This window comes from Salmo salar, chromosome 07 (assembly GCF_965601325.2).
Source record: "Salmo salar chromosome 07, fSalSal1, whole genome shotgun sequence".
NCBI lineage: Eukaryota > Metazoa > Chordata > Actinopteri > Salmoniformes > Salmonidae > Salmo > Salmo salar.
In genome coordinates, this window is record NC_138297.1 from 48690686 (window position 1) to 48703814 (window position 13129).

General features: G+C 44.2%; 2 protein-coding genes across 5 annotated transcripts in view; one reads left to right on the forward strand and one right to left on the reverse strand.

The window, feature by feature from the left end:
* Nucleotides 1–38: 38 nt before the first annotated feature.
* LOC106609342 (enoyl-CoA hydratase domain-containing protein 3, mitochondrial) lies at nt 39–9248 on the reverse strand. 3 transcript variants are annotated; one of them, XM_045722037.2, is made up of 6 exons: nt 9168–9248; nt 7247–7368; nt 7054–7151; nt 6700–6900; nt 6460–6638; nt 39–2188 (listed from the first exon to the last, which is right to left on the reverse strand). In XM_045722037.2, exons 2-6 carry the CDS (start codon nt 7317–7319, stop codon nt 2032–2034), a joined length of 708 nt encoding a protein of 235 aa, XP_045577993.1. In that variant the 5' UTR covers nt 7320–7368; nt 9168–9248; the 3' UTR covers nt 39–2031. The 3 variants fall into 3 exon arrangements, with proteins under 3 accessions (XP_045577993.1, XP_014063551.1, XP_014063550.1); XM_014208076.3 differs by lacking the exon at nt 9168–9248 and adding an exon at nt 7735–7935 and having other exon boundaries at nt 39–2184; XM_014208075.3 differs by lacking the exon at nt 9168–9248 and adding an exon at nt 7735–7935.
* LOC106609341 (solute carrier family 41 member 2) overlaps nt 8285–13129 on the forward strand; it is a 33373-nt gene continuing 28528 nt past the window's right edge. The window contains exons 1-4 of one of the 2 annotated variants that reach the window (XM_082977710.1): nt 8285–8480; nt 9481–10059; nt 10577–10684; nt 12362–12433. In XM_082977710.1, the coding sequence (XP_082833836.1) occupies nt 9541–10059; nt 10577–10684; nt 12362–12433 (699 nt within the window). In that variant the 5' untranslated portion in view covers nt 8285–8480; nt 9481–9540. Of the gene's footprint in view, nt 8481–9413; nt 10060–10576; nt 10685–12361; nt 12434–13129 lie in introns of both variants that reach the window. The other variant, XM_014208073.3, reaches the window with a different exon arrangement.

Genomic DNA, 13129 nt, shown 5'->3' on the forward strand with positions numbered 1-13129 from the left:
ATGCGTCTAAATATAAAATAATCAGCAGATTGGCCTCATCAGGTCTTTAGTAAATGTATTTTATTTTTGTTTAACACAGAGGTAATTTGAATGCTACATTTTTTTAAACTTAAATTCAGAAATATACAGTACAAAGTATTCAGACCCTTTCACTTTTTCCACTTTGTTACGTTACAGCCTTATTCTAAAAATGATTCAAATCAATCCACACACAATACCCCATAATGATGTAAAAAAAGGTTGAGAAATGTTTGCAAACATATACAAATACATGTTTTAAATACCTTATTTACACAGGTATTCAGACCCTTTGCTATGAGACTTGAAATTGAGCTCGGGTACATCCTGTTTCCATTGATCATCCTTGAGATGTTTCTACTGTACAACTTGATTGGACTCCACCTGTGGTAAATTCAATTGATTTGACATTTGGAAAGGCACACACCTGTCTATAAGATCCCACAGCTGACGGTTTTTGTTCTGACATGCACTAATTGTCTGTAGAGCTCTGAGACAGGATTGTGTCGAGGCACAGATCTGGGGAAGGGTACCAAAAAAATGTCTGCAGCGTTGAAGGTCCCCGAGAACACAGTGGGCTCCCGAATGATGAACTACCAAGATTCTTCCTAGGAAGCTAAACTGCGCAATCGGGGGAGAAGGGCCTTGGTCAGGGAGGTGGCCAAGAACTCGATGGTCACTCTAACAGAGCTCCAGATTTCTTTTGTGGAGATGGGAGAACCCTCCAGAAGGACAACCATCTCTGCAGCACTCCACCAATCAGGCCTTTATGATAGTGGCCAGACGGAAGCCACTCCTCAGTAAAAGGCACATGACAGTCTGCTTGGAGTTTACCAAAAGGCACCTAAAGGACTCTGACCATGAGAAACAAGTTTCTCTGGTCTGATGAAACCAAGATTGAACTCTTTGGCCTGAAGTCCAAATATCACATCTGGAGGAAACCTGGCACCATCCCTACGGTGAAGCATGGTGGCGGCAGCATCAATGTGTGGGGATGTTTTTCAGTGGCAGGGACTGGGAGACTAGTCAGGATCGTGGGAAAGCTGAACGGAGCAAAGTAGTGAGATCCTTGATGAAAACCTGCTCCAGAGAAACTCCCCAAATACAAGTGTGCTAAGCTTGTAGCGTCATACCCAAGAAGACTTGAGACTGTAATCGCTGCTAATGGTTCTTCAATAAAGTTCTGAGTAAAGGGTCTGAATACTTATGTAAATGTCATGTTTTTTTTTACATTTGCAAAATATTATAACCTGTTTTTCTTTGTCATTATGTGGTATTGTGTGTAGATTGATGAGGGGTAAGGCTTTTTTTTTAATCCATTTTAGAATAAGGCTGTAACATAACTAAATTTGGAAAAAGTCAAGGAGTCTGACTACTTTCTGAATGCACTTTATATACCTATTGATTTTTGAAGAATACAACTTAATACATTCCTCATGAGCTTAGTTCTAATGACTTATTACCCCATCAGAAACACAAATATAAGCATGTTTTACACCTTTGTAAACAATGTATAGCCTCAAAACATATCATTTTATCTCATGGATGGTCAGGCCTTGCATCCATAGCTCTGTCTATGAATTTTAGAGTAGTTACATTTCTCCAGTCCCATCCATCAGCTTTTTACCAAATCAGTGGCCACATTGTAATTGTTTCAACTGCAGATTGCCCCTTTAAACATTTACATTCTGTCTCACAAGAAGTGCCATATCTATGTCCTGTGTGAGTCCCGTGACTATGGGTGCATCTCAAGTATCTACCTTTCCTAAAACCTTCACCTCACCCCCTCCTAAGGGCATACATGAAGACAGCCCTGCAGTATCCCTTCATCAGATCACAACAATAATCAACAAGGATTTAATTTCAAAATGTCCTCCTCGAGCACTTGTGTGTTCTGTGATGGGTTCAGGTCCAACTGGGGGCAAGTTTAACACCTCAACCATCCACAGGCTCCCTCTCCAGTCCATAGGCTGCTGCCCCCTCACAGGCCACAGTAGGCCAGCCCAGCAGACATCACTCATCATGGGCCTTCTCTGCTTTGTTTGTCCATACGGGCTTCCGTTTCTCTATGAAGGCCCGTATCCCCTCCTGTCCGTCTCTGAGAGCCAGGTTATCCACCATGACACGAGAGGCTATAGCGTAGGCCGCATCCCGCCCCTGGGCCATCTGTCTGGGAGAGGAATTCAATTAAATGACTCTATTATGTATAAAACTACACATGTACACAACCATTCAAAAGTTTGGGGTCACTTTGAAATTTCCTTGTTTTTGGAAGAAAAGCAATTTTTTTTGTCCATTTTAAAATAACATCAAACTGATTAGAAATACAGTGTAGACATTGTTAATGTTGTAAATTACTTTTGTAGCTGGAAACAGATTTTTTTTTTTATGGAATATTGCACACCTGTTTCCGGTCACAACTTGCAGACTTGTTTACGCTGCTGTGCGTTTTTGTTGCCGATCTTACTTTGCTACCTGACGGTTTTTACTTTTTCATTACCGTATATTTTTACCTCACTCAACTTTTTTCATTCAACCTTTTTTACCCCGGAGGTTTTATCTGGACATGGTTCGTCAGGACTTCAAACAGCCGAAGCTAAGTAACATTAACATGATGCCTTCTAATTGCAGTCGTTGTACTTATAATATACAGGAGAACGATCGCCTTACGGCAAGGATAGCTGTGCTGCAAGCCCAGCTTCAGACGCAATCATTAGGCAAGGGCAATTTCAGTGTAGGAAAGGATGAAACAGTGTCTGTGCCACCAGTAAGTAAAGATAGTAACGTTAGTATAAACCCCCTCACACGGTCCCCGCAGCCGGACAACTTTCTCATGGCTTCTGGAGGGAAACGCTGTAGGAATGCTCAACCGGTGTCGCTCATTCAACCGACAAACTTTCAACCGGTTCTCCCCATTAAGCGAGTCGGAGGCCGAGACTTCTCTGGTCTCTACTCCTCCCGTTGTGGGGTCTGAGACGCCGACGGCTCCCACCATTAGCTCTGACAAATTGAAAACCCTAGTCATTGGCGACTCCATTACCCGCAGTATTAGACTTAAAACGAATCATCCAGCGATCATACACTGTTTACCAGGGGGCAGGGCTACCGACGTTAAGGCTAATCTAAAGACGGTGCTGGCTAAAGTTAAAACTGGCGAGTGTAGAGAGTATAGAGATATTGTTATCCACGTCGGCACCAACGATGTTAGGATGAAACAGTCAGAGGTCACCAAGCGCAACATAGCTTCAGCGTGTAAATCAGCTAGAAAGATGTGTCGGCATCGAGTAATTGTCTCTGGCCCCCTCCCAGTTAGGGGGAGTGATGAGCTCTACAGCAGAGTCTCACAACTCAATCGCTGGTTGAAAACTGTTTTCTGCCCCTCCCAAAAGATAGAATTTGTAGATAATTGGCCCTCTTTCTGGGACTCACCCACAAACAGGACCAAGCCTGGCCTGTTGAGGAGTGACGGACTCCATCCTAGCTGGAGGGGTGCTCTCATCTTATCTACGAACATAGACAGGGCTCTAACTCCTCTAGCTCCACAATGAAATAGGGTGCAGGCCAGGCAGCAGGCTGTTAGCCAGCCTGCCAGCTTAGTGGAGTCTGCCACTAGCACAGTCAGCGTAGTCAGCTCAGCTTTCCCCATTGAGACCGTGTCTGTGCCTCGATCTAGGTTGGGCAAAATTAAAACAAAGAGATCTTCTGTTGAATCTGACAATTAATCTGGATGGTTGTACAGTCGTCTCAAATAAAACTGTGAAGGACCTCGGCGTTATTCTGGACCCTGATCTCTCTTTTGAAGAACATATCAAGACTGTTTCAAGGACAGCTTTTTTCCATCTACGTAACATTGCAAAAATCAGAAACTTTCTGTCCAAAAATGACGCTGAATAATTAATCCATGCTTTTGTTACTTCTAGGCTGGACTATTGCAATGCTCTACTTTCTGGCTACCCGGATAAAGCACTAAATAAACTTCAGTTAGTGCTAAATACGGCTGCTAGAATCCTGACTAGAACCAACAAATTTGATCATATTACTCCAGTGCTAGCCTCCCTACACTGGCTTCCTGTTAAGGCAAGGGCTGATTTCAAGGTTTTACTGCTAACCTACAAAGCATTACATGGGCTTGCTCCTACCTATCTTTCCGATTTGGTCCTGCCGTACATACCTACACGTACGCTACGGTCACAAGACGCAGGCCTCCTAATTGTCCCTAGAATTTCTAAGCAAACAGCTGGAGGTAGGGCTTTCTCCTATAGAGCTCCATTTTTATGGAATGGTCTGCCTACCCATGTGAGAGACGCAGACTCAGTCTCAACCTTTAAGTCTTTACTGAAGACTTATCTCTTCAGTAGGTCCTATGATTAAGTATAGTCTGGCCCAGGAGTGTGAAGGTGAACGGAAAGGCTGGAGCAACGAACCGCCCTTGCTGTCTCTGCCTTGCCTGTTCCCCTCTCTCCACTGGGATTCTCTGCCTCTAACCCTATTACAGGGGCTGAGTCACTGGCGTACTGGTGTTCTTCCATGCCGTCCATGGGAGGGGTGCGTCACTTGAGTGGGCTGAGTCACTGACGTGGTCTTCCTGTCTGGGTTGCCCCCCCCCCCCCTTGGGTTGTGCCGTGGCGGAGATCTTTGTGGGCTATACTCGGCCTTGTCTTAGGACGGTAAGTTGGTGGTTGGAGACATCCCTCTAGTGGTGTGGGGGCTGTGCTTTGGCAAAGTGGGTGGGGTTATATCCTGCCTGTTTGGCCCTGTCCGGGGGTTTCATCGGATGGGGCCACAGTGTCTCCTGATCCCTCCTGTCTCAGCCTCCAGTATTTATGCTGCAGTAGTTTATGTGTCGGGGGGCTAGGGTCAGTCTGTTACATCTGAAGTATTTCTCTTGTCTTATCCGGTGTCCTGTGTGAATTTAAATATGCTCTCTCTAATTCTCTCTTTCTCTCGGAGGACCTGAGTCCTAGGACCATGCCTCAGGACTACCTGGCATGATGACTCCTTGCTGTCCCCAGTCCACCTGGCCGTGCTGCTGCTCCAGTTTCAACTGTTCTGCCTGCGGCTATGGAACCCTGACCTGTTCACCGGACGTGCTTGTTGCACCCTCGACAACTACTATGATTATTATTATTTGACCATGCTGGTCATTTATGAACATTTTAACATCTTGACCATGTTCTGTTATAATATCCACCCGGCACAGCCAGAAGAGGACTGGCCACCCCTCATAGCCTGGTTCCTCTAGGTTTCTTCCTAGGTTTTTGGCCTTTCTAGGGAGTTTTTCCTAGGGAGTTTTTCCTAGCCACCGTGCTTCTTTCACATGCATTGCTTGCTGTTTTGGGGTTTTAGGCTGGGTTTCTGTACAGCACTTTGAGATATCAGCTGATGTACGAAGGGCTATATAAATAAATTTGATTTGATTTTGATTTGAATATATCTACATAGGCGTACAGAGGCCCATTATCAGCAACCATCACTCCTGTGTTCCAATGGCACGTTGTCACGTCCTGACCAGTAAAGGGGTCATTTGTCATTGTAGTATAGTCAGGGCGTGGCAGGGGGTGTTGTTTTTGTGTGTTTTGGGGTTGGTTTATTTAGAGGGGATTTGTTCTAGTTTTCATTTTCTAGGTTCGTTTTCTATGTGTGGCCGAGTATGGTTTCCAATCAGAGGCAGGTGTCTTTCGTTGTCTCTGATTGGAAGCCATACTTAGGCAGCCCTTTTTCCTTTGGGTTTGTGGGTAGTTGTTTTCTGTATAGCCTGTGTGCCTTACGGAACTGTTTCGTCATTTGTTTATTTTGTTTGAGTGTTCTCTCTAAATAAAGAAGGAAGATGAGCACTATACCCGCTGCGCCTTGGTCTGTCCCTTACGACGCTTATGACACACGTTGTGTTAGCTAATTCAAGTTTATCATTTTAAAAGGCTAACTGATCATTAGAACACCCTTTTGCAATTATGTTAGCACAGCTGAAAAATTAAAGAAGCAATAAAACTGTCCTTCTTTAGACTAGTTGAATATCTGGAGCATCAGTATTTGTGGGTTCGATTACAGGCTCAAAATGGACAGAAACAAAGAACATTCTTCCAAAACTCGTCAGTCTATTCTTGTTCTGAGAAATTAAGGCTATTCCATGCGAGAAATTGCCAAGAAACTGAAGATCTCGAACAACACTGTGCACTACTCCCTTCACAGAACAGCGCAAACTGGCACTAACCAAAATAGAAAGAGGTGTGGGAGGCCCCGGTGCACAACTGAGCAAGAGGACAAGTACATTAGAATGTCTAGTTTGAGAAACACACACCTCACATGCAAGTATATCAGTGGATATCCACTCAAATCAACAAAAACATTGAAACATAGCAAACAAGGAATGAATACATGGTAGGCAGAAGGGTTGAGTGCTACAGTGTGGTAAAACATCTGTGGAGTGAGAGACACACACACCTGTGGAAGGTGGCCTTGCCAAGGGCTACAACGGGCCGGCTGGCCTGACAGACCCGCCGTGCGATGGCTAACGTCTCCTCCTCTAGACGCTCCTCAGGAACCACCTTACTGACCAGCCCGTGCAGCAAAGCATCCTGAGCCGAGATCGGGCTTCCTGTGAACAGCATCTCCATGGCAACCTGTAAAATATCAGAATATATCAGTGTTACACAGAGTGTGTTTGTGTGCGTGTGTGTTTACCTTCTTGGGGACAGCTCTTCCTATTGCCACGGCTGGTGTTGAGCAGAACAGACCCACGTTGACCCCTGGCGTGGCGAAGGTGGACTTCTCCGTCACCACGGCAATGTCACAACTGGCAACAAGCTGGCATCCTGCTGCTGTGGCAACCCCATTCACCATGGCAATCACAGGCACAGGAATGTCTTGTATCAGGGTCATAACCTTCAATAACAACAAGATGAATGAGTCTGTGTACTGTATGTACAGCCAGACTCTACAGAGGACAATCATATTTGACTCATTGCCAATAATGATGATGATGATGTGTGTTTGTGTGTACAGTATATTTGTATACAGTACAATAGTGAACCACACCTCTGAGCAGGCCTGAAACACCTTGAAGTGGTAATCTCTGCCCTGTGCTGATGTCAGCTCCTTCAGGTCATGCCCAGAGGAGAACACTGGTCCCTTAGCTGAAACACACATAACACAATACAACAGTGTTTATGAAGGGGGGACCAAAGTGGGGCACATCTGATCATGGATCAGCACTCTGGTGGTATCTTACCTGATATGACGATGACTCTGAGGTCGTCGCTGTCGATGTCTGCCAGGATGTTGCCTCTCAGTGATTCCAGCATGGACAGAGACAGGGCATTCCTCTTCTTCGGGTTGTTCAGGGTTATACTCCTGCACATGTAATTACACTGTTACAGTAGCAAGAATAACTTGAAGGGGAACAAAAATCAATGCACAGTACCGATCAATGCACTGTGTACCTGAAGCGTAATAGTGACATTTTTATAGGACTAACTGCTTACTAACGTTAGTTAGCGAGATACACCAATTAATGTATCAGGTGATCAGTTTTGCATTAAAGAGATGGAAGCGCGTGCCCAAACTGGACAGCTTCTATACAATTCGCGCTACATGGGCACACATTTTGAGAAGAGGCGCCTGACCAATATCAGAAGTTATTTGACCACAGGAATCAAACACCGACAGAGTGGTCAAACTAGCTAACTAGCTTTGTTTGTTTGTTGACCATTTGCATACCTTATTCCATTGTTTTGCTGTCTGACAGTCAGTGGCTCCGCTGGAATTTGCGTGCAAAGTGACTTTGACCCAACTAGAAGTGTAAACCTGCTGAGTTGGACAATATTAGCAGCACGGTAAAACAAATTTCGAGCCATGTTTTGACTGTCCTTGCGTCAACATTTGGGTCCATAGGATGAACACCAACATTGGTGTATAGCGCCTTCTACTGTTTCGGGGTGACAAAACTCAAAACGGAAACATTGTCATACTTCCCTCTGGGATAATGGATAATGAATTGATTAACTGTATATTGACTGCAACTTCTGCCTGTATTATGTCATAACACAATACAATTTCAGAATAGCTGTTTTGTAAAAATCGCATCAATGCAAAATCACAAACTATCAAAATTTGTGAATTCATATTTCACATTTCTTGGTCCTAACCATAGGATTCAGCGCCTATTTGATGTCCTAGACGTAAATGTTATACATTTATTATGTAAGGATACAACTAATGGCCCCTGCTCAAGAAATTCCTGGTTAACACAGTTGTAGCCTACCAGGTGTGCTCTGCGCCTGCGTATTAGTAGTCTGTGTGGTACTTTTGCTGTGACGCGACGGGCTTGCTGTCAAGAAGAAAACGGGCTTCCTTCTGAAAAATCCGAAACACGGACACGAACAAAAAAAGGAGAATAAAACAGACTAAATTAGTATCAACTTCCTGATACATGTAATTCATTTCAGCGCATTTCCCCTGTATAGGTAAGGTTTTTTTTTTCCCCTGATGGTTTAGCTAGCTTGGAGGTACTAGCCAGCTATGTTAGCTCGCGCTAGGATCCAATATGCTTATGTAGCTAGATTGCCTTGCCAGAAGACAATTTTGACATAAACGTGATAACGGTAAAAAAAATATGTCAAATATTTAAAAGCGGGATAACGCAGTTATTCTTCACTTCCTTATCAATTTCGCTTTCCAGTTTGCTACCCATTCAATTGTTGTTAAAAGTTGTTAGAAAATATCTATCCACCAAGACACAAGACTTCGAGTAACTTAGTGAGAGCTTTTAGCCTGGTTCTGACTAGACTGACAGATATACGGCTTTCCAACACCTCAACCGTCTGTTGCCTTTGCTGATGCCATATGGGCCTAGCCAATGTAAAAACAATACTATATTATGGAACTATCCAAATGGCATAACTTGCTACATTTTCCAAAATGTCAATTTATCTGAGGAGAAAGGTTGTATTGAATTACATTGGCCAGAGAAGCAACCAGCAGCCTACTATTCACTGATGCTTATGTATTTCACTGTTTCAAGACTTGGTTATAAGCAGAGTTTACGCTATATCGTTTAAAATAAATAAAATCATAGACAGCACATATGCACTTTGATATCATATCTGTGCAGGTTTTTTAGAGACATTCAAACAGACATACAATAGGCCTACCTGAAAGCAACCAGATAGTGGGTTATTACTCAGCATGCATTGTGTAGACAGCTCCTCCCCTCCTTAGACTCAGGGTCGTTCTGAACATAACAGCACCAAAACAAGCAATGTAGGTTAATGGTTGAAATTAAATGTGGTTTGCCTTTGCCCCGGGGAGAATAGCTAGCCTATCATTTGTGTTTGTGTTGCTTGCATGAGCTGGAGAGAACAGTGTTTCAAGTCTTTCTCCTTGGCTGGTCTCCACAGGGCTGATCGTAGTGGACATGGATGCCCCTCTTCCTATTTAACCAGCCCAGCCTGCCCTCTTTCACAGTGCCCCAGCCTGGATGAATGGAGATGAGACATTGTGGATCCATCAGCAGCAGTGCTTAGCATGAACATCCACACACTGGGCGATTCTCTAGGCCCTAGCCTTGCGGTGCGTATGAGCGGAGCCGCCGGTGGCTGGAGCAGTCTCTCTCTGAAGCCAGTGCCTACCGGGTGGATCCCCTCTCTGTTCCAAACCATGGTCCCTACGGGATACACCAAGCTCCAGGAGGAGCGTGGTCTGGCCATGGCTGACCTGGGGCCCAAACCTGATGGGAACGGCTACCGGCCTGACCCCCCTCACCTGGAGGTGCGCCGGCACTCGGACCGGGTAGCAAGGACGTCCGTTAGCCTGTCAGACAGTGGGGATGTGCGGTACTCTGAGACTGAGCCCATTCTCCCTGAGGGGACGCTCTCAGGGGAGGAGGGCAATGCAGAGGAGAAGGAGGAAGAGGAGAGTCAGAGGCCCCCCACACGGAACATGCCCAAGGAGTCGCCCCTGGCCATGGCGCTGCAGATTGTGGTGCCTTTCCTGCTGGCTGGGTTCGGCACGGTGTCAGCAGGGATGGTGCTGGACATAGTACAGGTGAGACTGGGATGGGGGATGGTAGAGCATAGGTCCTGTTGAGACTGGGGTGTGGACTAGTGCATGTGAAGTTCAATTAGGTAGAGGAGATGGATTTGGCACAGTTTAATTCAGTTAGTTTGTACTGTTTACTTTTGACTCCATTTCCTGTGTAGTCCAGAGTAAATGGCTCTAAGAGCTTTCAAGGGAGGTGATAAATGGATATCTGTCTATTGATATTCAATTGTTAAAGGGATTCTCATAGCCACTCAGCAAATACTATTAGGGATGGGCTACTAGGAAGGAACCTACGACTGGAAGCTACGTCAGTTTGTCTTATCTACTTCTTGATAGAACATTTGAATTTGAATGTAGAATGTGAATATTTGAATGGGGACAACTTTCTAATTCAGACAAGCTGACAATGAACAAATGAAGCTCCCATCTGCTCTATACTAGCCGGTAGCCAACAATAAACTATTAACAACAATGACATGTCTACTATTTCTGTCTCTTCTTTTTCTCTCCCCCCCCCCAGCACTGGGATGCCTTTAAGTACATTACAGAGATTTTCATCCTGGTTCCGGCTCTGCTGGGTCTGAAGGGCAACCTGGAGATGACCCTTGCATCCAGACTATCCACCGCGGTAAGACACACACACATGCTGTCTTTTAAATACTGTCAAACACACTTCTGCACACAGACACCATGAATAAGTATTTGCACATTCTGGATGCAACACACTCACACATGCTCTTCCGCTTGCTCTACTGCACCACAGCTGTTTGAGAGCCTCCGCTTCTCTTACAAAACCTGTTTGAGATGTATATCAAGATGGCTTCCTGGTTTAGGAGTTATGACGTCATTAGTTTGAGGATTAAAGGCCATCAGACATAGTAGATGTGTAACATGTAGTTATGGTTATGTGGATGACGTTGGTTATACATAGTGGTAATGTCTAGTTTTACCTGAGGCCCTGCAGACTAAAGTGATGTATCATGCTTGCTGTTGTCATGCCTGGGCTTGTCTTTATAGGCTTTTGTTGTGATCCTCCATAGGCCATGTCTGGTAGGCCATATATCAGGTGAAATGAGATGGTAGGGAACAGGGTGTACCTTACATAGACACAACTTCCTTAGTAGGCTAAGGTAAATGCTAATCTTTACTATCTTATATAATCTATTTTCCCTTGTGCCCCTTTGAAACTTCCATGCTTCTTTACCATGTTAAGATATGGTTATAAGTTAAGCTATTAGTCTGTGGAGTCATGTCCACTGCTGTAGAGTAGCCTCTCACCCCAGGATCTAAGTCTAAGGGATTGTGAAAAGTGATTTATGAGAGAAATCTGCTTAGGTATTGATCTGTCTAGTTCCCCATGTCATGGTTTCCCAGACCCTACCTCCTTTCCCTGCAGAAAGAAGGGAGGTGGTGTTTCCATTAAAGGGATGGGCTGCAGACAACAGTGAACAGGCAGTTTGATGGCAAATTTGACACTCCACCTCGATCTTAGAGCGCAAACAAGCTCAGAGCGAGAGAGATTTGAAGGAAGAGGGCAAAAGACTGAGAGAGAGGGAGGGGAGAGGGTTTAGAGGGATTTATAGAAAATAACTATTGTCATGAAGGCAATAGTAGATTGGTAGACTGTTCTGTCCAGCAATAGTTTTTTAGATTCTGGCCTTTGGTTCACTCTATGCCTAGTGTAAAACTTGTCATATAATTGCAAAGAAAACAACCTCACTTCACCATATTTAATCTCTAACACATCTCACTTTCTCCCTCTTTCTATTTCTCTCTCTCATCTCTACACTCTCTCACACACCATTACACTCTGGTTCTCCCATCTTGCTTCCTCACTTTTTTTTTTCCTCCCTCCCTTTCTCCCCCTATTGAAATGATGTGGGGTCGGAGAAGTTGATGAGGTGATGGGACAGAATTGTCTCTTTGTTCAGTTTGGCCCGTTCCTCCCCTGCCTCTTTTCTCACAGATACACATTCACATCATTCTGTTCGGCCTCACACAGAGAAACTCAGTGTTGTGTTTCACTTGTTCCCTCAGCTCACTCCCTGTTCACTAAACTCAAAACTGCTAAGCTCTGCATACTTTTGCTAAGAAAACAAGAACAGTCACAAACCTTCCCATCTGAAACAATGCACTCAATTGAACATTGTGTTTAGTTTAGTTTAATCATATTAGTTTGTAATCTGATTAGCGGTTCCTGCAAACTGTTCAAAGTATTTATTAATCTGTTTTTTGGGGCAGGCTATTTGAGTAGGAGATTAAAGTGAATATTGAATGAGTTGCTGGTTGTGGTCTCACTGTGCAGGTGAATGTGGGGAAGATGGACTCTCCCATAGAGAAGTGGAATCTGATCATAGGAAACCTGGCGCTAAAACAGGTAAACACACACACACTGTCAGCTTCATAGCGAGCAGCAATGTTCCCTGAATTAGTTTTTTTGTCACCGAGCAAATTTCAGCGTGAACTTGAACATTGTTGTGCAACTTCCAGCGCGTGTTTACTGTAAACACCTGAGGCTGTACGCGCTTTAGAGTGGCTTACCATAGACAACAATGGAGAAAATGCATCCCATAACAATTTATAATGGAAATAGCTGTTCTATCATTCAGCCTACAGTAGCAGGCAATGTGTGGTGTTCAATGTAGGCCTACATTCCATGATACTTTTGAAAAAACATGCAGGGCTTGACATTAAACTGTTTATCCACTTGTCTGTCTGAAAGGGAGGTGACTGAAAATGTTGTTGTAAAGTGGTTTCTTGCATCAAAAAAATAAAAATGTATTATTATTCCCATACCATTTATTACAGAGAATCAGACAAATGATGCTACCCTCTGCCAATTGGCTACTTAGCTTATTGAAGCCTGTCTCAAAATGCAACACTGCCCTTTTAAGACAAAAAAAGTCAAAATGCAAGCCGAGATCTACCGCTCAGATTTTTAAGTAAGCCTATGCAACATGAACCAATTAAAAACAGTATTGTAGCAATGAGCTTTGTGCAGTAAGCTATAGGCCCAATACATTATCACTGCATATTGGCTTTACTTGAATTGCCCTGCTAATGCATTCTTGTT

Coding starts and splice junctions, on each gene's coding strand:
- LOC106609342 (XM_014208075.3), bottom strand. CDS start 7,871: ATGGCTCGAAATTTGTTTTACCGTGCTGCTAATATTGTCCAACTCAGC. Junction 7,152..7,246: donor CAGAGTCATCGTCATATCAG/GTAAGATACCAC, acceptor TGTGTGTTTCAG/CTAAGGGACCAGTGTTCTCC. Junction 6,639..6,699: donor GAAGAGCTGTCCCCAAGAAG/GTAAACACACAC, acceptor GATATTTTACAG/GTTGCCATGGAGATGCTGTT.